Source organism: Gymnoscopelus microlampas, assembly GCF_963454915.1.
Source record: "Gymnoscopelus microlampas genome assembly, chromosome: 24".
Classification (NCBI taxonomy): Eukaryota; Metazoa; Chordata; class Actinopteri; order Myctophiformes; family Myctophidae; genus Gymnoscopelus; species Gymnoscopelus microlampas.
Genome location: NC_139961.1, coordinates 13,671,689 through 13,698,609, shown reverse-complemented (window position 1 = coordinate 13,698,609; position 26,921 = coordinate 13,671,689). Strand labels below are relative to the sequence as shown.

Sequence of the window (26,921 nt, the reverse complement as noted above, 5' to 3'; positions counted from 1 at the left end):
TGTGTGTGTGTGTGTGTGTGTGTGTGTGTGTGTGTGTGTGTGTGTGTGTGTGTGTGTGTGTGTGTGTGTGTGTGTGTGTGTGTGTGTGTGTGTGTGTACGTGTTCATGACGGTAAAGGAAGCGTGGTGACTGTGTTCTTAACATTTGACTTTGGCTTGAGAACGAGAGGCGCTGTGAGCTTGCAGATCTTGCTATTTTAAAAAATGTTTTGCCTCTTATATTATTTTTCAATTTGGCTAATGTTTGACCAGTATTTATAGTGTAGTTTGTCGATTACTTTTGATGCAGTAATGTTTTTTATTTATTTTGTAGGTATTAAAAAGGTCTTAAAGGTCCTTAAATTGTCATATCACTGTCATCTGGGGAACCCCCAAAAATCATGATGGGACCTCCCTGCGGGTCCCAACCCACAGGTTGAGAACCACTGTTCTAGATTCTAGAACAGTGTACAAACAAATACAGGAATACAAGAACCTCTGGTCCGCGAAAAGGAATGGGGGCGAGCGTGTTTTGGGGCGAGTTTTCCAGTTATATATCGACGGCACCTCGGCTTGAAGTTGCAAGAGATTCTCTCCGTGAAGGAGTAATTAAACACCACAAACTGGACATTCATCATGGCAGGTTATAACATGGGCTTTTTGGACAGGACAGCCCCTCTTCGCAGGTACGACGTTCAGGTCCGCCGTATCGGCCCGTTCAGGTCCGCCGTATCGGCCCGTTCCGGTCCGCCGTATCGGCCCGTTCCGACCCACTTTCACCCCTGAAAAGTGGGTGAGCCAGGCGAGTACAGGTGATGGCCCCGTGAAGACAAAGCCAAACATTTGCATTTTATATGTGCGAGGGTCGATTCACTGGATGTGTGTCCGCAATTGACGATGAGCAATGGCTTAAGGCAGCAGCAGCCCATGACGTATCTATTGTTCTGGGGGGGAGGGGGTTGATTTCTTTCTTTTTCATTCGGCACACCTAGCATAGACTCACGGCCCAAAAAAGGTCCGATTGCCAGGGTTGACAAACACTGTTCTAGAATGATCCTTAGAGAACAACAACACAACAGATTATTGAAAAATCGTCAAAATGTGTGTAAATCTTTGAATATTATATATATATACTGTATATACATTTTTAACTAAAATCTTTGCTTCTGGGGGTCCCTGGAACAAAATATTTCGAAAAACTCATAGCTTGTATATCTTACTTATTTTCCAATAGCCAAAGAAATCTTAAAATGACACAGGTGCGTTCTCGGATTGAACGGGTTAAGCTTCTGCTCATACTGGACCAACAACGAGTCCCCAACACCTGTTTACACCCAGCCACCTCCTCCCGCAACCATCTGCATGCTTTGGTCATGATGAATTACAGTCTATAATTAGCATTGTGTGATCGATCGCACAGATAGAATCCAGTGGTGTTAAGTAACTAAGTACATTTACTCAAGTACTGTACTTAAGTACAATTATTTTGAGGTACTTTTCACTTGTACTGGAATATTTCCAATTGTCTATACTTTTACTTCTACTCCACTACATCTCAGAGGCAAATGTTTTGTTTACTCCACTACAATTATTTGAAAACTTTAGTTACTAGTTACTTTTCATATATAAATTATTACATTATAAAACATACATTAACCACTTTAGCCCTATTTTATACATCTACAAGCCCACAACGCGTCGCATCACAACGCGTTGTGAGCTTGTAGATCTGCTATTTTCAAACATTTTAGTACTTTTACTTTTGGTACTCTAAGTACTTTTTGATACTAATACTTTTGTAAATTTTGAAATCCGGACTTTTACTTAACAGAGTACTTCTACATTGCAGTATTGATAGTTTTACTTAAGTAAAACATTATAGTACTTTTTCCACCACTGATAGAATCTAAGCTCCAGCGTCCTGCAGAGAGAAGCTACTCAGATAATCATTTGATGCAATGATGGATAGTAAACTGTTGATGATTATATGATCATAGGAGGGACATTGATCTGCTAGACCCATTAACCCATTCAATCCGGGAACGCATCTCTGTGTCATTTTAAGATTTTTTTTGGCTATTCAAAAATAGCAGATAATATACAATCTGATCTACAAGCTCACAGCGTGTCACGTTTGTGACGCGTTCTGAGCTTGTTGCTCGGCTATTTTTGCCAAAGACATTTGGCGTGCGCGGAAAAAAGGTTGTCCAAATTACAGAGCCAAGTGGTTTAAATAACATTTTTCTATTCATAAAAAAATAAGTTCCGGTTTTAAAATAACTTCCAGACTGCAGCTTTAAACAAGATTTGAGTGTGCATTCCGGACCACAGTATGTATTCAACATTTACAAGAGACAAGCAGCACTTAAAGAAAACACACACACACACACACACACACACACACACACACACACACACACACACACACACACACACACACACACACACACACACACACACACACACACACACACACACACACACACTACACTACAACACACCTGATCTCCCTAGGTGTTTTTTTGCAACCTAATTCCACCCAATTATTTGACAAGCCATCCTAGGAATGTGTGCACTGCAGGAGTGCAGCTTTTCATTGGGGGGCTATACGGCATGCTGTGCCAGCAATAAAACGCAGCCATAAAAAAAAAAAAAAAGTCGTCCTCTTGACGCTTCTTGTTCCCCTCTGTCTACGCAGCATCTGTGGAGAGTCCCTTCGAGCAGCGCATTTCTCCCAACAACGTACCCTACTACATCAAGTAAGTACACCTCACCAAGCCCTGGCTTTTTGGCGAGCAGCCCAGCAGGCTTGCTGTTTTTTTTGGGGTGTGTTTCTTTTTTTGCTTTTTCATTCTCTGCATACGAAGTCTGGCTTGCAAGCATCGCTTTTTAACCCCCGCAACCTGTGCCAAGACGGTTTAAAACCTTTTTTAAACCACTTTGAACCCCTGCATCAGTATTGTGGGGAAAGCTTTTGCTGAAAATAACCCATCGGCAAGCTCACAACACGTCACTTTTGCGACGCGTTGTGAGCCTGCTGGTTGGCCATTTTCAGCGAAAGCTTTCCCCACAAATAACCGAAAACAGAAAATACACTAGTGTAGAGCCCTGAGGGACTCCTCAGGGCTCTACCATATAGGGTTTATGTGGTTAACGTTATCAAAAAAGAGCTCAGAAGTGTTAACTTGGCTCGCCAGGGTGACCGTTATTAAACAATACTACTACATACCATATGAGATATCTGAGAAAACTTTACTTAAGAATTGTTTACACATTTTATATGTTTAGTATTAAATGAGGTAAGTTTTAAAGACAAAATCTATCCAACTCTGTCCAAAGTTCATATTACAAACAAACAAACAAATAAAAAACCCTGGGTGGCGTCTGGCCCACCACGGCAGAGGGCCAAGTTCAATTCCCGGTAGCAGTAGTAGAAGCAGGTGCTCCAATAAACATCAGCGTCAGCGTTCGGAGGGATTGTGTATACTTGTCGCTGCACTAGCGACTATACCGGTTGATGGAGGCACCTGTTCAGTGGGGGAGGGGAACTGAGGGAGATAGTGTAAACCAAAGACATATAAAGGTAGACGCCTCCTCCGACTCTGGGGGCATCTGCATCGCGGCCGCCATATTGAGGGGCACGCTTCCTGACTCCTGGCCAATCTTTTCCGAGACTTGTCAGAATGTAGTTGTATAAAAGTACAACAGGATATTTTTTATACAACTAGATTCTGACAAGTCCCGGAAAAGACGAGCTGTGATTGGCCAGGAGTCGCGGGGTGCGCGCCCCCTCTAATATGGCGGGCGCGATACAGGTCGCTCCAATGAACTGCAGCGGCCAATGAGGTATCTAGGTTTCTATATCTATGGTGTGAACCTCCTCCTGGTGGATATCCTGTACTGTCAGGTAGAAAGAGGCAGGTGGTGTCATAGACATATAAAGGTAGACGCCTCCTCTGGCTCTGAAGCATCTGTATGGCGGACGCGCTTCCGCTTCTGGGGGGGGGCAGCTGGAAATTTCCGCGTGCGTCACAGAAGGGGGCGTTCAGTAGGCCAATCAGAGGCAGGTGGGGACAACAGGTCGGGACAACTAGATTCTGACAAGTCCTGGAAAAGACGCGCTGTGGTTGGCCAGTAGTCAACACGCTGTGATTGCCCAGTGCCCGTGCCCCCCGGAAATATGGCGGCCACCATACCAAACAGGTCGCTCCCACGAACTGCAGAGGCCAATGAGGTATCTAGGTTTCTATATCTATGGGTGGTGTCTTCTTGTCTATCCGAGGAGGCATGTGGTAGAAAAACTGTACTTGGCACAGGTCTTTTGAGTGTGTTTTTTTAACTGCAGATTTGTTTGCTTGCTTGGTGTTGCCTGTATCATTCACTCATCCACTCATCATAACCAGGGTGTGAACATTTTCTTAGCCACTTGAGCCCTATGTATGCCTCATACGACCTATACAGTAGCAACAATAGCCGATCTATTACAAGCTCACAACGTTTCAAATCGTGGCGTGTTGTGAGCTTGTTGATCTGCTATTTTTGAAATATAAAACAAATAATTGAGAAATGTTTAAACATTTAGGATGCCAGGGTTAATGCGGTTAACATAAAATTTCCAAAATATTACATTTTTAAGTTGTGATATTATCAAATGTATCAGGGATATCAAAAGCAGAGACACGGATCCCCGCCCCCCCCATCCCCCCAGCAAATCGAAACCCTGATAGGCTAATAACCTCGTTCATTTATGCTCTTAATTGTATCTATCTTTTCTTCTCGTTCCATTCATCCATGCCTGTACTTTGTAAGACAGGAGAATGTCGACGCTGTCTCCATATTACATTTTTTTGTGTTTTTTCGTTAAATTAAATTAATTTGAATCCTGAAAAGTAACAGTTTTGGACATATGAGGTCAGAGATTAGGCCAGTGTTGCATAAAAAAACTGCTCTTAAAGGTAGGGTAAGTGATTTGCTTTGGTTAAAATAAGTGTTAAATAGCTCTAGTTTCAGTTTCATTTCCAATTTTATTCAACCAGGACAGAGAACTCAATCGGGATACAGATTAAACAAGTGAAATTGGAAGTGATGACACTAAGAAATGAGCAGACAAAATTGGAACTGGAACACTATACAAATTAAGCTTAAAAATGGGTACTTTCTCCTGATTGGCTGAGATTTTGACACCTACCGAAAAATGTATTTTCTGTTTATTAAAGAGCTAGAGAGACGAGACATCTGTTACTGAAGAAACACTCTATAGCAATGATTACTATCAGAATATAGTATTTTAATCTTTTAACAAAATACTTTTTGTTTTAACCAAAAAATATCACTGACCCTACCTTTAACTCATAATGATTCTATTGAGTTGTATTACTAGTGGTGAAATAAACTATGTGTAGAATTCGTATAGGTTTCGTCGAACTTCAATAAAGTGTAGTGCAGACTGACGTGAATTCAAAGTTGTAGCTCAGACATTAACACGGTTAATGAGGTTTTTCAGCAGCTGTCACACTTTTCTTTCTCCCCCTTCCTTCACAGAGGAGGAATGAAAACATGTTAAACACATCATGGGGGGGGGGGCGGTTGCTTAAGCCTAATCTATCCTCTGACATGTGACATGTGTTACATGTGTTGACAGTCACTCACCGTAAATAACTGGGTTTTAATAAGCTGGAAAAGCTGGCATGTTGAGCGAGCGACACAACAACGACGAACAGGGTGTAAATTGTGGTTTAGAATGTGCAACAATCCAATCCATATACTCGACACCAGAGTTTGGCAACGGTCCGTACTGTGTGTAAAACGTTATATAAAATCTCACTCAAAGTACAACGGAATGGATCCCCTCTGTGACGATGAGCAATGACGTGGAAATGTGTGTGACCGTTTAAACACTTCAAAACCCTCAAAACTTGACCTTTGGCTCTGTACTTGGTCTGCTCTTTTTCCCCTCTACACCAATGGCCCTATCTTGCCTTACCCCTTATTTCCTAAACTTTTTAGGCATTTTTTACTATTTTGAAATACATTTTGAAATAGTGAAAATAGCCGATCTACATCCGATCTACATTGTGAACTTGTAGATCGTCTATTTGAACTATTTGTAAAATGTTTTTCAAAATAGTAAAACATGACTAAAAGTTAAGCCTTCGCCGAAAATAGCAGATCTACAAGCTCACAACCCGTCGCAGCGCTTGTAGATCTGCTGTTTTCGGCGAAGGTTTCCCTCCAGATTAGGGATGCCGGGGTTCAAGTGGTCAAGCCCTACTACTACATGCTTATGACGAATAGTGAAAATAGCCGGTTTGCGAGCTCGACCTGTTGTGAGCGTGTGCATCTGCGATTTACACTACTTTTAAAAAAAAATATGAAGCATAACAGGGTGCTGTTTATGTGGTTATTAAGTGAAGTGGGACTGGATTCAGTAGCAGAGGTCATCATCAGAGACATCAGTGTGATTGATGTCTTTGGACCGTTGGAATGGTGCAAACGGCACAAAAGTGCAGCTGTTACTTTGGTGGTGTGACTGTAGTACGGCAAATAAATAAATACATCTAAACCAGTGTTTCCCAAACACTGGGTCGAGGACCCATTTTTGGGTAGCTGACCCATTGTTATGGGTCAAGATGCACGTAAATATCACTATTTTTATTTTACATTTCCTTCAATTTTTCTAAAAAATAATATTTCAAAGGATTATCCCCCAAAAAATGTCTTTCTTAAAAAAAATAGAAAAATCTATAGTTTTAAAAAAATAATGTAATAAATGTAAAAAAAAATCATTTTAAGAAATTGTAGGGCTGAGGTGGTTAATTTAATGTAAATTTCGGTACTTTATCTTTTTGGGCCTTGAGCTGAAACGTTTGGGAACCACTGATCTAAACCACATGGACGGAGGGTGAACACCAAACCAGGTCGTGAGATCATCGCAGACATTGTAGTCTAGAGACCAACTAGACTCTGGGAAGGCTGTGTTATTTCGTTACGTTTGGTTGAGGGTTCATGGGAAAAAATCATGATACCAGCAGAAGGGCGGACCTTTATCGATCCCACTTTGGCAGAAGACCTGTCTGGTCTGAAACAGCGCTAACAGGTTTGTTGTGTTCAGAGCCGCTTTTAACCAGCCTCTCTCCATGGAGCTGCCATGAGGGATCTGTGTGCTGGCATTGCTAACATCATTGTACCTAGAAGTGGCTAACATTATTGGTTGCCTTGCCTTGGTTAACCCGAGTGACAGTAATTAGCACAAAACGTGTGTGTGCGCATATGCCCCTTTGTGTGTGTGTGTGAGACAAATAAATGCACTGCATGAGTGTGTGGCGGAAACAGCTGTTTGGTTGAATTTCATGCAACATCTGGATTGATGTGAAAATGTATTGAATGCGTTTGAGCGTGAGAGATACAGATATAGTATATTAATAGATAGTAGATGAGAGAGAGAGAGGGATTCGATTTGTGAGAAGAAAGGAGAGTGCGTGTGTGCATGTGTGTGCGTGCGTGCGTGCGTGTGTGAGTGAGTGATACAGGAAGAGCATAGCCTGGTGAACCAACCCCGGTCACATGAATTCACATTATCATGTGTCCTCTGCAGACCGATCTGTTGCCTAGCGCTGGGTGGGCATTTTGCAGTATAACCAAAAAAAAGTGGAAGAGCCAATCAAGCCGATCTACCACTTTTTTGGTTTCTGTGAAACACCCACCCAGCGCTGGGGGCCAGACCGGTCTGCAGAAGACACATGACACCATAATGTGAATTCACGCGGCCAGGGTTTGGTTTATCAGGCTAGGAAGAGCACGAGCAAGAGGTGAGAGAGGAAAAGGGCGAGGGAGAGAGAGAGAGAGAGAGAGAGAGAGAAGGAGGGAGGGACAGAGGAGTGACAGATTCTGCTCTCTACATGCAGAGAGAAAACTGGACCTGACGAGCTGACCCAGACCCTGTGAGTGACAGCTGGCCACACACACACACACACACACACACACACACACACACACACACACACACACACACACACACACACACACACACACACACACACACACACACACACACACACACACACACACACACACACACAGCATGTGGCCCCTGTGCTCACATCGCCACACATCCAGTATACACACAAACTGTTCTGTTGAAAATGTCCGAATTTTTCCAGTGTGATCATTTGTTGGTTTGTTGAAATCTGTGAGATCTGCCCCCGTGAGGGTCTGTGTGGTTTGACTTGTTGCAGCTGCACCAGTGCGGGTGGTCTCCTCTTAATCCAGTGGTTCTCGAACGTTTTAATTTCAAGGACCCCCATAACTCTGAGAGCGTACACAATGGAAGCCTACAAATGGAACCATTTAATGGTTCCATTTGTAGGCTCTCAGAGTTACAGACCTGAAAGGTAAACGGAACGCTCACACTCGTCCCCATTTTGTTGGCGGGCCGCTCGCCCCCAGCGGTGCTTGTATTCTTGTATTCGTTTCTACTGAGGTTAAGGTTAGGAATTAGTTTAGGGTTAGGCATAGTTTTACTGAGATAAGGTTAGGTTTAGACATAGTTTTACTTAGGTTACGTTTAGGAATAAGGTTAGGTTTAGACATGTTTTACTGAGGTTACGTTTAGGAATAAGGTTAGGTTTAGGCATAGTTTTACTGAGGTTACGTTTAGGAATAAGGTTAGGTTTAGGAATAAGGTTAGGTTTAGGCATAGTTTTACTGAGGTTACGTTTAGGAATAAGGTTAGGTTTAGGCATAGTTTTACTGAGGTTACGTTTAGGAATAAGGTTAGGTTTAGGCATAGTTTACTGAGATTACGTTTAGGAATAAGGTTAGGTTTAGGCATAGTTTTACTGAGGTTACGTTTAGGAATAAGGTTAGGTTATACCCGCACACACGAGCCTGCGTAATGACAAACTACAGAGCCGGTACAAAATAACAGTCAAGACTTGTAATTTACTCTCAGTGTGTATACCCTCCTCTGTAATATCCGGAGAGAGAGAGTTAAACTTTACACTGACAGAGTTGAATGAACATTCCCCCCGAATATTCATGCACTACTAGCAGAGCAAAGAAACCCCCTCCTCCCCCTTCTACTCCTCCTCCTCCTCTCTTGTCAGGGAGGTGAAAAACCTCCTTGAGGATGGGGGTATATGGAGGCTCCTCCTGATGGGGGGAAGGGAGGCAGGCACAGCACAGCACAGCTAGCTCTCTCTCTCTGCAGCAGCGTCAAGTGGCTCACAGCTTCACCACGAAGCCAGCGGATGGGATAGATTTTGCGTTCAAAAATAAAAGCTCCAAGTTATGTATAAATCAGTGGTTCTCAACCTGTTCAGGCTGGGACCCACCAAAATAATTATCTGAGAACTGGGGACCCCCCCACTCGGTTCCACAGTGAAAATAGCAGATCTACAAGCTCACAGCGTTGCGAGGCGTTGTGAGCTTATAGATCGGTTATTTTCAATTTGTTTGCCTCTTTCTTATATTATTTGACAATTTGGCCAAATTCGATGTTTGACCAGTTTTTATAGTATAGTTTGTTGATGACTTTTGATGCAGTAATGGGCTTTTTCTTGTCTTTTTTTTCTGATGCGCTTGTATATCAGTGGTTCTCAAACTTTCTCAAGTCAAGGATCCCCCAGATTGATATGTATTTGGCCGCGGACCCCCCATCTGAAAAGGTTCTGTGCCAGGCACAACCAGAGGAGAAGATTCATGTCAAAAACATTCAAGACTATCCAACATCTTTGCTATTTTTCAGACATTTTCAAAAATAGCAGATGTACAAGCTCGCAGCGTGGCACGAAGTGACGCGCTGTGAGCTAGTATCTCTGCTATTTTTTTAAATAGCCAAATATATAAATGGATAAAGTGGTTAAAATGATTGTGATGCTATGTTAACTACTTTTGCTGGGGACCGTTGCAGCTGTTTTGTTTGTTGTTTTTATTACCTTAGTAAACCTTTTCATAAACACTTAATGTTTTCAACCGCTAGTTTAAAGTCTTTTTTAAATCATCATGATATAGACCCCTTAATACGACGTCACACTGATAAGAACCAGTATGCGTGCAACCAGTATGCGCGCAATGAAACCCATTCTGTCAGGTCTCGCTAGGACGCGCCTCACTAGCCAACACACAAGAGGGGGTTGGGGTGTGCTGAAACCAGCGCACCCCAAAACAACAGGTTGAGAATTGATTGCATTAAACAATCACCTGTGCATCCAGTCTCAATGTTGGTAAACAAATAATTGGTCTATGCGTTTAGTAAATTATGGTCCCATTAATTTTAAAAGTAATGATAAAGTAGGGTATGTTTCTAGGGCTTCTACTGGTTCTACCGCGGGAAGACTCGCCCAGCCAATAGCATTAATTTCCCGTAGCATTTCGGACCGGATATAGAAAGATGGCGGATTTGAAATCGCTGAAAAACAGGCTTCGAAACGGGTCTGTAGAAGCCAATGGGGCGTCACTTTGTCCATTCTTTTTTACAGTCTATGATTCAGCCCCAGTGTGCGTTTTATTTTGAAATCCCTTGTCTGGAAGTTCTGTTTTTTTTTCAATGGGTGGCTTCTTTGATGCTGAGCTGTTAGCTCCGCCCTTAGTCTAGCTGGCCAGCCAGCCCCTGCAAACCAACCACACACACTCACTCTCTCTCTCTCTCTCTGACTCTCTCTCTCTCACTCACACACACACACACACACACACACACACACGTAATACACGATCGGACGTTTTTTCTCCAGTGGTTGGACTTGGAGGACGCTTTGGTTGCTTGTTGTGGCCCTACAGTAGTGGGGTTCGGGGGGTTGGTTTTGTGTGTGTGTATGTGTGTGTGCATCGGTCGGTTCGACCCCGGGACCACCAGGGCAGGGAGTGGAGGACCCCCTTTAAAAAAAAAGATCCGATCAGGGTTGCAGCAGCAGCAATGCGGGAACAGCTGAGACAGTGAGTGGTTGTGTTTTTATCATTTCTGCTGTGATGATGCGGTAAAAGAAACACTGTAGCGGCTACATATTGGCTACAATGTAGCCGATGTGTGTGCGTGTGCGCGCGTGTGTGACTACAGGCTACAATGTAGCCTAATATGTAACAGCATTGCCGTGATTTGATACATGGTTGCGTGCAGGAGGAAAAATAGCCGATCGCGACGCGCGGTGAGCTTGCAGATAGGCTATTTTTCCCACAATCTTTTTTTCACACATTTTTCTCACGCGCGCACGCACACGCACACACGTTGTTCACACATATCTTTTCCACACACACACACGCACACGCACACGCACACGCACACGCACACGCACGCACACACTGACTGTGTGTGTTATAGCACTGAGAGATTGTGTGTGTCGGCGTGCTCTGCAAGCAGAAAAGGATGGATGGATGGATGGATCAGCAAAGATAGATGGATGGAGGACAAACGGAGGGGACATTTCATCATCATCCCCTCCAGGGCAGCTGCACACCTTGTCCCCCCAAAAATAAAATATGTTGGGTTTTTTTTGGGGGGGGGGGGGCGCAAACCCTGTGTGTGCAAGGTCCCCCTCAGAGAGAGGGCAGAGAGAGAGAGAGAGAGGGGGGCCTAGAGAGAGCAGTTATTTTGTGGTGTTGGTCAAATGCTTAGCTATACCTACCTACTGAGTTTAGGGGAGGAAGGAGGGAGAAAAAACGCCAATGAATGCAAACAGAAACAGCAGCCCCCCCATTTGTTTGTTTATTTGAGAGTGCATGCATCAATGTTTAGGCTGTGTGTGTGTGTGTGTGTGTGTGTGTGTGTTGTGCTTTTTGCTTTGGCAATGTAAACGTATGTTTTCTCATGCCAATAAAGCCCTTTGAATTGAATTGAATTGAATTGTGTGTGTGTGTGTGTGTGTGTGTGTTTGTGTGTCCCCACACACACACACACACACACACACACACACACACACACACACACACACACACACACACACACACACACACACCGAGACAGTATAGTCTATTATACAGACAACATCAGCAGCCCGTAGTGTTGCATTGCATTCCTTCACAGACCAGTGCAAATAACACTGCATGTGCCAGTTAAGTGCAAACACAGCCTATTTCTTGAATGAATCCTCCATGCATGGGGATGTGTGTGTGTGTGTGTGTGTGTGTGTGTGTGTGTGTGTGTGTGTGTGTGTGTGTGTGTGTGTGTGTGTGTGGCGGGCCGTGCGTGTGACGTGATTTGACGTGCTGCTGTTGGGATATTCATATTTTCATGCACCCCCCCTTTTTATTTTTACTTTCCATGAAGGTAGGGATGGAGGGTATAGGGCCTTTTTTCCTGCAACACAAGCATAATAGATGTTTGATATAAAAACATGTCTATTCCATTTTCACCAAGGAGACGATGATGCATGATGATGGATTCAGTAACATACATACACACACACATACATACATACATCCATGTGCCTCTGTGTGATTTATCCCCCCCCCCCCCCCATTCGTGTGTGTGTGCATGCATTCTCTCTGTCGGATTGGTGTGAAATGAGAGCAAGAGGATGCAGGGCTCGGTTGGTGCAGATTCCTTTTTTTCTTGCATCGGTGTGATTGCAGGTTGGTAGCTGTGTGTGTGTGTGTGTGTGTGTGTGTGAGAGAGAGAGAGAGAGTTACTATACTTGTGAGTACCAAACATCCCCACAAGTATAGTAGAATTTGAGAAATACACATTGTGCGGACCATTTATTTTCCTGGTCCTTAACAAGAAAAGGGGTTATTTTTAATTGTAGGGTTATTTATTTTCATTTTATTCGTTTACAATTCTAAATGGATTCAGGTTGGGGGTTAGGTGTCAGCATTAGACATTTAGAGGTCAGGTTTAGGGTGTTGGAATTAGAGTAAACCATGATTTATAGTTACACATAGTTGTGTGCCAGTGGCGTGCAACTATTGCCCATCTACAAGCCCACAAGAGCTTGTAGATCTGCAGTTTTTTCCGGCTCTAGGCTTACAGTTAAAAAAAAATTATAGGATGGCATTCATACAATTGTCGTTCTAAAATGTTAATGTCCTCACAAGTCTAGTAATACAAGCGCGTGTGTGTGTGTGTGTGTGTGTGTGTGTGTGTGTGTGTGTGTATATATGTGCACGCTGGCTAAATACAGCTGAAGCATGAAAGTATACTCACTGATTCATCGCCGGTTGCAGGATTATAACCGAGGTGCTCAGACACGTTAGAAATCCTATTGTGTACATCTAGATGTGTGTGTGTGTGTCTGTCCGTGTCACGTGTGTGTGTGTGTGTGTGTGTGTCCGTGTGTGTGGTAGATCCTTTATGTATGTATGACTTATGCCACTTAATGCATTCCATAGTTGTGTGTGTGTGAGAGAGTTCACACAAGAGGCTTACTCATGGTAGAGGGACTATACCTACCTTTTAGAAGCCTGTCAAACATACATGTTCAGAGTTAGGGGGGAGATGCTTGGAATGCTGGGATGCCATGACGGCGCGCGCACACACACACGCACACGCACACAAATCGTTGCTGTCAGGCAGAAACCTTGTATCTCCATTTCAACTTGTTATGTTTTTTTTCCCCGTACAGTAATGCCCTACCTCATCATACAAGAGTGTTGCACGAAAGTAGTGAAAAATAGCCAATCTACCAGCTCACAGAGGCGATGTGAGCTTGTAGATTGTCTATTTTCACTGTTTTAAAATGTTTTTAAAATCATCACAATAAAAAAAGGAACGGTTTTGAACATGCACAGTCTCCACCCGAATGCGACGATATATTTGTTGACCCACAGATACTGGCATCCTTGAGGGCCCCCTAGCAACCAGGGGGGCCCTTGGAATCTAGCCAGCTTATGAGCCTCGTTCAATCGCTGCCAGCGTTTTGGAAGTAAAGTGTGACCGTCAACCGGACTCAACACTTCACCACGCCCACCCACGTCTGGCAGTGAGCCAAGTAACATTGCCCCGTTTCCGTACACCAGACTAAAAAAAGCCATTACGTTTTTTCTTTTCTTTTTATGGATGGAACCCAAATGACGCAAGCCCATATCATGTGCTGCGTTCACTTGTCCAGAAAAAAAGGAAAAGAAAAAGACTATTGATGAAACCTGAGAACTCCTCAGTATCCGGGCATTTTCTATTCATCCAATCCTACCTTTTATTTCCCCCCCTCCGGGCCACGTTGAGCGATACAAGCTCATTCTGCCTGCCGAGCCAACTATAACAAAAGGAAAACAAAGACATAAAAGAAAAAGGCAGGGAACAAAACATCAGCCAAAACATTTGTAGTGACAAGGACTCTGGTCTTTTTTTCTTCTTTTTTTTTTTACCCTTCTCAATTTGCCCTCCAAGGTCGACAGTGTATTAACGTTAATTTGATTTGTTAATATGTTTTAGGGGCCACAGAAACTAAAGCTAGTCTTTCTCAAATGAGATTTAGCCAGAGTATAGACCAGTTCAGGCCAGTTCTACAGGTGAGCTCTGACATTCCCAGTTCAAACAGCCTTTTTGATTACGGCTCGCTCAGCCAAATGCCATTATTTACACTTAGAATCTTTGTTTGGCAATTTCCTGTGAAGCTCCAAAGTGTAGTTTTCATTTATATGTTTGTATACAGTATAAGACATCTGTCTTCCCAGATGTCAAGAACGTGCAGTTGGTAGCGCGCCCATTTTATTCCAGTAAATGTGCAAATGAAGCATGAAAAAAAAAAAAAAAAAGTGTGCTTTTTTGTTTTGACATTTGTTGTTTGTTTTGACATTTCTTCAGTTCAAATAAACGTACATTGAATTGGTTTGGAAGCACAGAATGGCGATACACACACGCCAAGTCTGAAGTCGAGCAGTCTGACAGACTGTCAGATGTTCTCGAGATACAGTAAGGACAGATACACACACATGATGCACGTACAGATTTGGGGCATTTATTAGGGAGATACAAGTGTGTGATCTGCCTGTTGGAACGCGTGCCCTTTCAGTTATGCAATACCCGGCATTGTACCCATAGGCCTGGCTGTCACAATTATTACATAATAATCGCCTAATCACAATTATTTGAGATAATCACAATAATTTTGCATAATCGTCTCCATGTTGAAAGATTTTCAACCATTTTCCAAACAGCTTTGTAAGCTTGTAGATCAGCTATTTATGCTATTTTCTTCAAGTAAAATGATTCAATATGCCAGTCATTTCTTTGTATATTGAAGTCATTCGTCACATCTGACGTGTGCAATTCTTGAATACGAAGCCTAAAAGGCAAACAGAAATTGAATTTGTATTCATGTGTTCAATTTCCAAAAAACACGATTTAATCGCAATTATTTGTATGACAATTAATCGTCAACTTAAATGTTGTAATCGTGACAGCCCCATTGTCAGAGTACTTAGTGCACTACCCATTATCATAGTAGTTGGAGGCCAGTCTATGACGTGAGAGTACTATGACTATAGGAGCAGCAGTGTTTCTGCAGGTAGAGCTGCCGGTAGAGAACAGAAGGCTCCCAGTTCGGTCCTTATGATTACATTGTAATAAAGCGCTTTGGATAAAGGCAGTAAGGCACTATCTATATATATACAATTTGAATCCTGCGCCATGTTTGTTGTCAGTATGTTTGTCAGTATGTTGTATGTACGTTGCATCACTCCGAATATGGACACAACGCCAGTGTGACGTAATCTCACGACAGCATGACATCACGCATGACATCACATCCTACCTATAAATTCTAGGATGCCGTCAGATCGCACCAGTTCGACGGCTTCCATAGTGGGTTTTGGTCATTGGAGAGGTGATGCACGTCACCTCTTTCTGAAGTGGGTACTTTCAAAGCCTGCCGTGGATTTAGGAGATTACAAAACTCTCTCTCACACTGTGAGGTGCCTGTAAGGTGGCACTGCAAAGTGAACGACGCGTCACGCTAGACGTTCGGGCCGCGTAGCAGCCCGAACTTCTAGTATCCTAAATTTGGCTAATGGTTGGGCCGGCCACCTATGATTCAGTCACTATGATTCAGACATAATCATATATAGAGGTCGGCCGGCGGCCTGTCACTATGACTCGGACATAACGATGTCACATGCGTGCCCATATATGGGCACGCATGTGACATCAAGGATCCCCATATATGGACATAAAGAATCTCTAGTATAGTAAACTAGAGGTTCAGGCCACTACGCGGCCCTCACACCTATGTACTGGCTTCCCTTCATTGGCTCCCTGTATGAAGAATGGATTTGAAGATTTTATTGTTTGTTTTAAATCTGTTAATGGGTTAGCACCGTCTTATATTTCTGACCTAGTTAAATTATGTCCCCTCTCAAGGTCACTGAGATCTGTAGGCAAGCTGCTGCTGGTTGTCCCCAGGACAAGGCTTAAGCATATAACCATATATGGAGTGTGGATGTCATCTAATCTAACTGTGTCGGTAGGATGTCAGACTCAAACGATTCAGGTGGCTCCATACATGGAGCTCCATGTCAACCATGACCATATGTGGAGTTCCCGGGTTGACCATTATGTCCTAATATGGAGAGGCAGGAGAGCATGAGGCCGCTCACTCTTAACCTCTTGAGTAACCATGGCGGGGATCTAACGTGGTCAATCCTAGACGACGTGAAATCCTCTCGAACTTAATTTCTTCATGCTGCGACAGCTTGATTCCATCTTTTTAGTATCAAAGTAAGTAGGTCGGAGGGGCTTATTGTCGGTATCAGCCAAGAACGCGGGAGTCTATCCCCGTCACAATGCGACGGCGGTTCTGGACAACTGGATATCCGAACGACTCGGCGGCAGGCACCACACTCCCTTGAGTCCTTGCCGTTTTTTGTTTATGGTTATGTCTGAGTCATAGTGACATGGCTGTGGTCCTGCTTATTTATGGGTGTATCGGGTTTGTTTATGGTTAGGTCTGAGTCATAGAGACGTGACCGTGGTCCGCCGGCCCTCCCATTTGTCAATTCTAATATAGGAAGGATAGGGTGGTTTGAGGCAAAAGTTTGACATAATTGTGATATTGATTCAATGTCATATTGCCCAGCCCTAATACATTGACTTCAAACCCACCTTTAGCACCTTAAGGCCTCAACTTTAAGTTCATCTCAGTTCACAATGACCTTGTAAGAATACGTACATTATCTACTGTATACATAGTATTTGATTTGAAATGTCATCAGAATTCCCACTACACCACTCCTGACAGTTTTTTTTTTAACTTTGTGAAACCATGTGCATAATATAGCCTGAGTGCTTTGTGTATTATTTATAGAGGGAGTTTTGCTGTAAATATTTGCTTTGCCCGTCTTTGTAATTTTGAGTTTGTTCAGTGTAATTAATACGCCTACGCGTCACGAAACATAAACGTCAAACGAGTGTATGCTATTCTATACGGAAAACAATGTTTACAGTGCATGACATGTCGAGGGAAGGAAATGTTTGCGGCGACAATCAGCTTTCAAAAGGAAACGCTTGCATCATCGGTTGTACTGTAACGTTTTAGGGGTCTTCTAGGCCAGTGGATCTCAAAGTCGGGTCCCCCAGGGATCCTTGTAGGGCTGTCACGATTATGACATTTTACACAAATAATTGCAATGAAAGCTATGATTTTGTTTCTGTCGTTGAACATTGGAACATTATGAATAAAAAATTACATTTCTGTTTGGCTTTAGGCTTCGCGAACAAAAGTTGCACACAAGAAAAGCTCAGCGCGTTTTGAGCTTGTAGATCGGCTATTTCCACTATTCTTTGAAATAATTGATTATTCAAATAATTGCGATTATACGATTTATGTAACAATTGTGCAGGGTCCCCACGGTCATGAAATTCCTGGAAATATTTTGAAAAAAAAAATAAAAAAATCCAGTACTGGAAATGGTTTGAAATTGATCAAACATCATCAAAGGTCCTGGAATGTATCAAGGGTCCTGGAAAAATATTTGGCTATGCATTGTTTTTGGCTATTGATTTTGTTAAAACAAAACATTTTCATAAACATGAATAATATTACACGAAATATGTAACATAAGTAGTTTTTCGCCGAACGGGCTGTGTGACGGCAGCCTAATGTATGTCTCAAACTTTATTTTTGCTACACTGCCTATCTTTGGGCATTGTACATAGGAGTAAGAGACACATTATTGCGCCGAATGATTGTTATATAGGCCTGGAAATTGGGCTAAATATTCTGGAAAAGTTTTGGAAAAGTTTTGGAAATTCATTGCTAAAAATGTGTGGGGACCCTGATTGTGACAGGCCTAGATCCTTGAGGGGCTTTCGAGGGGGTCCCCTGCTAAATGATTGATTGTTAGAAACCGAATGGAGCCTTACAGATCTGTAACTCCTGAGAGTGTACAAAATAACTCTCGGGGAGTCTAATGCATTCCAAACTGGCACCCACTGTAAAAAGTTTGAGAACCTCTGTTCTTGGCAATTACTTGTCTTTGGACAAAAGACTCCCAATTAATTTTGCTTTGGATAAAAGCGTCTGCTAAATGACTGTAATGTAATGTAATACGGTACTTGATTTCCTGCCCTTTATCTTTGTGTTATAAATGTCATAAAACATATCGCTCGAGGTCTCTGCTCTCCATTCAGAGTTTTCTGTGAAGTCGCTAGGAAATATCGGTAGTGGCTGGTTGCGTTTTTTTGGGCTTGTTTCAAAATTTTAGTTGCTTATTTGGGCTTGCTTCCTAATGTCGTTTAAATGAGCGGTTCTCAAACATTTTCATGTCAAATTAATATGTATTGTGGCCGCGGACCTCCATCTGAAAAATAGCAGATCTACAAGCTCACAATACGTTGTGAGATTGTAGATCGTCTATTTTCAAATGGTCGACGTATGGTAAAACCGATTTAGATGCCGTATTAACACATTTTGCTGGGGAACGCCTGGGGATGTGTATGATCATGATCATGCGACAGTCACTTCTTTTGGGCTCGTTTTTGGTAGACCTTTCTACTTGCTTCCGTCGCAAAATCTGGCAACACTGATTGGGCGCCCAGAGTGGCAGCCTGTAGGCCATAAACCCCTCTCTAATCATTCACCCCAGAGCTGTAATTGACTGGCCAGAGAAGGAGTGACATTCGTGGTGTGTGTGTGTGTGTGTGTGTGTGTCTCTGGGCTGATCCATTATTTAAAATGCCTATCTGTCACTCTGGGTGCGATAAGCTATTCAGCTGCCTGGTTAGCCGCAATATGTGGCATCATGGTGTGTGTGTGTGTGTGTGCGTGTGTGTGTGTGCGCGCGCAAGTGTCAACGTGCGTGCCGCGAAGCATTAAGGATGGCCTTGGTTGGTAAATGGCTCTAATTTCGATCCAACTTAACCCATTGAGACCTGAAGCCGATTCTACATGTCTCCTAAATCTCAACAGTTTTCTGAAAAACGTTTGTTTCTATACCAGTGGTGCTCAATCTTTTTCATGGCAAGGACCCCCAAAATTATATGTATTTGGCCGCGGACCCCCATCAAAATATTTTGTTCCAGGGACCCCCAGAAGCAAAGATTTGAGTTCAAAATGTTCGCTTTAAAAGTATTTATATTCAAAGATTTGCACACATTTTCACAATTTGTCAAAAATAGCAGATCTACAAGCTCGTAGCGCGGCACTCGGTGCCGCGCTATGAGCTTGTAGATCTGCTATTTTTGAATAGCCCAGTGTAAAATAATGCTTTTTAGCTCAAATCTAAAAATGACACAGTTCCAGGTCTTAATGGGTTAAGTTGTGTGCTGAATGGCTGTTGCATGCTACAGTGTAAGAAGCGTGCAGATGGCCATGTGACAGTAGCAGTAAATATTGGCCAATGATGATGACAGCGCCTCGCGGTGTTTAAGAAGACCAGAGAGAGTAGTGGTCTGGACAAAGTATATCGTTGCTGTCGGGCAGAAACCTCTTATCTCCATATTTGTTTTTTTGTAAATTAACTGCCATACTTAATCATACTACGGCATCACACAGAAGTAGCAGATCTACAAGCTCGGAACGTGGCGCAAAGCGACGCGTTTTTGAGCTTGTGCCCATCTTACGCCTCTCACTCCTTTGTGGCTTGTCCTTCTTTTTTTTCCTTTCTACACTGTGTGTGTGTGTGTGTGTGTGTGTGTGTGTGTGTGTGTGTGTGTGTTTGTTTCCACCAGCCCCCATGCCCTGACACACAAACAGCCACCCCCCAATAAAACATTATCATCTCTGTCAGAAAGGAATCTTTAATTTCCATATTTGTAACTACATTGGATCAATTGGAACACAGGTTAATTTATTTACATTTCCTGAAAAATAACGTTTTTTGGTTTAAGGTTTCCACTTGACACCAACGATATTAAAGACATAGTGCGGTAATATACTACTTGGGATACTTTGACTGCTTTGGTACGATTTGTTCTTCAACCTATTGTGGTGCCAGACCATACAGCAGCCGCGGTACATAGCAATGTGTGGTGCACAGACAATCAGTAGATGGATGTGTGTGTGTGAGATGGACAGACGGACAGTAGATGTGTGTGAGGTGGACAGACAGACAGTAGATGATGTTTGTGCGGTGGACGGGTGGTTCCAACTCATACATGACGACATTTGATGTCATGCACTTTCAGGGCCTTTTTTCCTCAACAACAGGAACGTTTCATGAGCCTCCATGTCATTTGATCTGCCGTATAAAATAACATTGCCGTGGTTAGAAAACCAAGCATTATTCTCTCTCTCTTCCTCCTCTCTCTCTCTCTCTCTCTCTGAAAGTGAGGGAGTGTGACAGAGTGTCCTCAGTGTGTAACATGGGGACGCTTTCGATGGAGTATGTTACAATTGAGGAGGTGCTGCTGTTGAGTGCGCGCCACTTAAACCACTTAAAGCTTCAATCCATAGAACTTTTCTTAGTGAATAAAGTAAAACGTTATTAAAGGTTATTTTTATTCAATCTGTACGGTAGACTAGGTTAATACAATACAACTAACAAAACTGTTGTGGTTGGAGTCTATCTCCTCTTCTATTGACACATTTAGATCCTGTAGTCTGATCCTGTAGTCTGTATCACATGAAGCTCAAAATGCAATTTATCCTCTGCCCGAAGGAGCTTTCTGTATAACTCGGCTGTAGAATTGTTGCCGTTCGTCTGGCCCGGTTAGGACACGAAAGCAGCTTTTTTTTGCAGCCCTATTTAATAATTGTGTGACAGTGTTGTGAAAATGTTTGGACATTTTCACCTACTGAGGTTTGGGCCGTTACGTGGCCCATATACAGTATGGAGATGTCTGTATCCTTGTCCCCTTTATGCCCATATATGGATATTGTGATCGTTATAGCGCCATACATAGAGTTGACTGATTTATTTGCGCCTGATGCCATGACGACACATTGAGGTTAGACAACACACTCCATATTTGGGTGTAGCTGCAATGGGAACTCCTCTTATGGTTATGGCTGAGTCATAGTGACATGAGCTTGATGACCAAAATAGGGACGCCCCGGACTACGGTACAAGTACAATGCACAGACTGGATGAGCTACTGTAGCGCCACATGAGAAAACGTGTCGCTGTGCCCAGGCCAGCGCCGGGGCTCGGCTCATTAAACCCTGGAAACCCAGCTGTGAGCCGTTTACACGGGCTCTGGTCTGGATCTGCAGTTTATGAAAAAGTGAAAAAAGCCAGAGCTGAGATCATCTTTGTTTCAGTGGAGCCAGTGGAAACGGTGATGATATAGCCATTGGTCTTTTTTGAGCAGCTCGGGCCCCTGGTGCCGGCTGCGGGATTAAGTGCCTTGCTCAAGGGCACTTCAGATGTATTTGCTGAGGGCTAGCGTTGGAAATAATAACAAGCAGAGGAAATGGCAACAAATAAGTAGGTAGCCTGGGGAACAAACAGTTCCTCAGCCATGTGGCCCCATAGGTCAGGAGCCTATTTCCTGTTTCCATAGCGCGAGGCAACTTGATGTAACGAGTGCATCCCCCCCAGCCATGATGTACTGTATATGTACACCCCCCGGACAGTGTTGCCATGTCTGCTTATTATCAGTGGTGGAAAAAGTACTCCATTTTTTTAGTAAAAGTATCTTCAGTAAAAGTATCGTAATAGCAATGTAGAAATACTCTGTTACAAGTAAAAGTCAGGAATTCAAATAATTACTTGAGTAAAAGTACAGAAGTATTGGTATCAAAATGTACCTAAAGTACACAATTAGAAAGTATGCATTATGCAGAATGTCCCATTTCACAAGTTAAAAAAACATTTGAAAATGGCAGATCTACAAGCTCACAATGCGCATTGTGAGCTTGTAGATCGGCTATTTTCAAATGGCCAAAATGTATGTAGGGCTGGTTAATGTGGTTAATGTATGTTTTGTAATAAAAATCTACAAAGTAATTAGTAACTAACGTTTTCAAATAATTGTAGTGGAGTAAAAAGTACAATATTTGTCTCTGAGATGTAGTGGAGTAGAAGTAAAAGTATTGAAAATTGGATTTTTTTGTGGACAAATTTGAGTCCTATTTTTTGATGCCAACACTGTTATACTTTCACTCCCCTGTAAATGTTGTCAGACACATGCTATTCGTGCCATGCCACTGCAGCCCGTCCCCCCGTCCCCCCACCCTCCCCCCCTCCCCACCACTACTACAGTGTGGCACACTTTGGACGGGCAGCGTGTGAAAGCTATTAACGTTGTGCCGCTGTGTGTGTGTGTGTGTGTGAGGTTTGTTGTTCAAAGCAATGTTTAGCCGAGTGGTGCTGTAGCACCACTAATGACATGCTGACTGACACTGATATACCGTACTGTCAGTAGGCTGATGTAGAGCAGAGGCCTTGTTAAGTAGCCCGCTCCTCATTATCTCAAGTGTGTGTGTGTGTGTGTGTGTGTGGGTATCGCTGTACTCGTGAGGACCAAATGTCCCCACGAGTATTGTAGAACTTGTGAGGACCGTTTTCAAAATGCTTTATATGGTTTGAAACTGATTTGGGGAGATTTACAATTAGAAAAAAAGCAGGTTAGGATAAGACGTTTAGACTTAGAGGTTAGCTTTTGGGGTCGGGGTTAGATTTTTAAACTTGACCTTTGGCTTGGTACTCGGTCTGCTCTTTTTTTGTTTAGTCCGGTAGGTCCGGTTGTTTACTCCATTGAGTCTCCTACCGGAGAATCCGCCGGTCATCAAATTATTGGCTTAGGAATGAGACAAAAACAAAAGAAATCTCCATGAATTCAAGGCTTCATTGGGTGAGTAATCAATAGGAAAAAAAGTCATTTTGGGGGTGAACTATCCCTTTAAGTACAGCACTTTAGTAAATGTACTAAATTACTTTTCCACCAGCGCTGCTTACGCCTGGCCGGCTCTTAACATATGGGTTTTAACAGCACAGGGCTGGGTTCCACCGACAGCGTGCGACACACCTTAGACTAGAATTATGGCTGTTAGAGAGGCGTTTCTTTTCCTCTACAGTGAGTGTTTTATTGCAGTCTGTGTGTTCCGTTCGCTTCATTCATTCATTCCAACAAAGACAACGTTGGCAGGCAGCTACCTCCTGGTCATGTTTATATGGACCTGTCCAACTACCCCGCCTTGTTGGACGCCAGCCAGCTCTCTGGATCTTAACCTGGGTTAACCTCCCCCAACAAACCTGTGTGTTATGGCTCTTTTAGACTAGGCCTGCCTGTCACAATTATTACATAATTGCCTAATCGTTATTTTTTTAGATAATTAAAAAAAAAAATCATTACCGCCATAATCAATCAACATGTTGATACAAATATATCCACTATTTTTAGTACACAAATCCACCATTTTAAAATGTGAGTATACAATTAATTATGGTTATATGGAACCCACAGTAGTCCAAAAGAGGACATATTGATACATCTCTCTCTCTGACTCTCCCTTATCTATCTATATCAATCTATCAATCTATCATCCACCCACACACACATTCATTCGTGAACGGAAATTACAAACTGATGACGGCTTCCGTTCTCGGTTTCAGGATGTGTAGTTCCAGACTCTATATAGCTTTCAGGATGTGTATCGTTACTGTCGGGGCAGAAATCTCTATCCATATTCTAACCTTTTGTGTTTTTTCGTAAATTATCGCCCTACTTCAGGGGTCTTCAACAGGGGGTCCGGGACCCCTAGGGGGTCCTCAGAGTTACTACAGGGTGTCCGCCAAATCTTTGTGTGATATGATTTTTTTTTTTACCTTAACCACCCCTTTTCTGAGGAGAACTTTAGCCAAAAATAGCAGATCTACAAGCTCACAACGACTCGCAGCGCGAGGCGTTGTGAGCTTGTAGATCGGCTATTTTTGGCAAAGAGTTATTCACCTGTTTCTAGGCTTTTCACTGTGTTCCACTTCCTGTCTTTTGATCCAATGAAATCCAATGAAACCGGTCAGATGACTAATGATATCCAATGAAATCCGACAGGAAGTGGAAAACACAAGCCTAGGAAACAGGTGGATAGGTGTAGAGGGAAAAAAGAGCAGACCAAGTAAACAAAAAAAGTTTAATCTGAAACACAATTTTATGCAGTATAGACGTATAAACGTTGAAGACCCCTGCCCTACTTGATCACACTACAGCGTCACAAGAAAGCTTCAAAAGTAGCATATACACAAGCGACGCGTTTCGTGCTTGTCGATCTGCTACTTTTGCCATTTTTTTATTTGAATCCTGACTGAGAAGTAAACGGTTTCCCCCCCGACATAGACGATACGGTGCAGGACGGGTACCTGCAAGAGCATTAGCTTCCCAGCCATCCCATGAGGTGAGGGAGTGTGGTGGAATGTTTTTTTTTCTTTCAAAATAGGGTAGCGGAGAAGGAGAGACATTGCTTTGGCTACACATACTGTAATCTTGCATTTGCTGACATTAATGTTGCTAGTATTGTTTAGAGTCATGCAGTCTCATGACAGGGGGGGGGGGTGACTCCAGTCATGACCTCGGCTTGAACTACAAACTGGAACCAACAGAAGCAGCAGTGATAATATAACAGTCACAGTGCATTGTGCTTTAACCCATTTCGACCGGGAACCCATATACATAACTATACCTTTCAATCCGGGAACCACTTTTGGAGTTGTTGTTGCTATGTACAGTATATAGCAACATACATTGTTTTTTAAATGTTTGAATAAATATACGTTTTTCAGATTTTAGAAGGCGTTTTTAGAATCGGCCACAGGTCTATATGGGTTAACCACTTACACCCTCTAGACTTTGTAAACTGGACCTAAATGGTCTTTTTTTCTGTCTACACCATGGGTCTTCAACCTTTTCAGGCCAAGGACCCCCTAACTGAGAGAGAGATGAAGCAGGGACCCCCCACTATATATTACATAAAATTGTGTTGCAGATTAAAGCTTTTGATAGATGTTGGATTCATGTTAATGTGTATTTTCAGACATTTAACGACTTAAACCGTCAATACTTAGTAAACTTTCACTCTGTACTTGGTCTGCTCTTTTTTCCCCTCTTTGCCGAAAATAGCCGATCTACAAGCTCACAACGCCTCGCAGCGCGAGGCGTTGTGAGCTTGTAGATTGGCTATTTTCGGCTAAAGTTGTCCTTAGAATAGCCAGGGATGCTAGGGTTCAAGTGGTTAATGTAAAAAAAAATGATCCTATCACACAGAGATTTGGCGGACCCCCTGTAGCAACTCTGAGGACCCCCTAGGGGTCCCCCTGTTGAAGACCCCTGGTCCACACCAAATCTCTTTGCCAAAAATGGCAGATCTACAAGCTCACTGTGCGTTGCAACGCAAGTCGCGACACGTTGTGAGCTTTTAGATCTGCTATTTGTGGCTAATGCCCCCCCCCCCCCCCCCCCCCCCAGAGTGATGCTGGGGTTGAAGTGGTTCTTGTTTAGTATTTGACTTCATTTGTTTTTGCCATATTATGTCTTTACACCGACCGCACATCACTTTGAAATCTTTTGTCATTTTTTGTCAACTTTTTTGCCTATAATGACATGGCCAAAATATGGTCTCCATGGTTAAAGTGCATACACTGAAATATCATCAAATTTTTCCCCCATGCAAAATGAGGATGACAAACTCAATTGCACTCCCAAAACCTGCTCTGCGCTGACTCTATCCCTGGGCTAGTTTTAAGTTACGATCCAAGCCACCTTTTCTCATTATATTCGGCATTGTGTGCACTTCCCCAGTAGGATCTGCTGCAACTTCTGAGCTCCGATTACAAGTATTCTTCATTTAGTTTAGTGACTTTGGTCTTTTTTTTTGCTTTGTTTAGTCAATGTATCACGTTCCCAGAATACGTAGCGCTTACTTCATCAGGGACATAAAACGGGTATACATGTGATCCCAATGTTCTCCAAACTAGTCCTAGGAGGGGCGTTGCATTATTCCGGTACAGCGCTGCAAGGCACTGCCATGTGGGTGGTGTGCACTGCGTTTGCAGGCTTAGCTGATTTGGTTCAATTCAGCTCCACTTTATTGTCAGGCTGTCTGACACAGTATACACACGTGTTATCGTCAAACAAGAGCAGTATCCTACTATCCTACTATAATTCTAGTAACCTCTGTCTGTAGTGGTGACTGTCTGTAGTGGTGAAGCCGGTTCTCCTCAGTGGCTGGAGCAATTGCTCTGATTTTGCACACAGCCATTGACCATTACCATCTGAACTTAACTGTGAAGCCCGTTTTTCAATTTCATCAAATCTCAGCTTCTTATTAGCGTTTATGTGTGAAAGAATGTCGCCTCCCGGGTTGCCAGATCATGTGCGCATATCCCCCCACGGATGCGTCGACCGGGTATGGTCTAGTTTAGATAATTGAGCCAGTGTTACCAACCGGTTCAAAAGCTTCGTTCCTGACCTGATTAAGGGCAGAGCATCACACACCTACAGTAGCACTCCCAATAGCAGTGATGGGTCAGAATAATCCAATATTCGAATAATCGCTTTTAGGATCAAAATGTAAATTAAAATAATAATAATAAAAAAAGAACGCGATATTGTCATCCAAACCCTGCCCATAGCAACTACTT

General features: G+C 42.9%; 1 protein-coding gene across 6 annotated transcripts in view; it reads left to right on the top strand.

The window, feature by feature from the left end:
- The window catches only part of dmd (dystrophin), a 555,891-nt gene that overhangs the window by 477,498 nt on the left and 51,472 nt on the right, over positions 1-26,921 (top strand). For 5 of the 6 annotated variants that reach the window (XM_084050679.1, XM_084050678.1, XM_084050676.1 and 2 more), the window contains 2 exons: positions 2,677-2,737; positions 7,883-7,918. In XM_084050679.1, coding sequence (XP_083906805.1) covers positions 2,677-2,737; positions 7,883-7,918 — 97 coding nt within the window. The remainder of the gene's footprint in view (positions 1-2,676; positions 2,738-7,882; positions 7,919-26,921) is intronic. The other variant, XM_084050677.1, reaches the window with a different exon arrangement.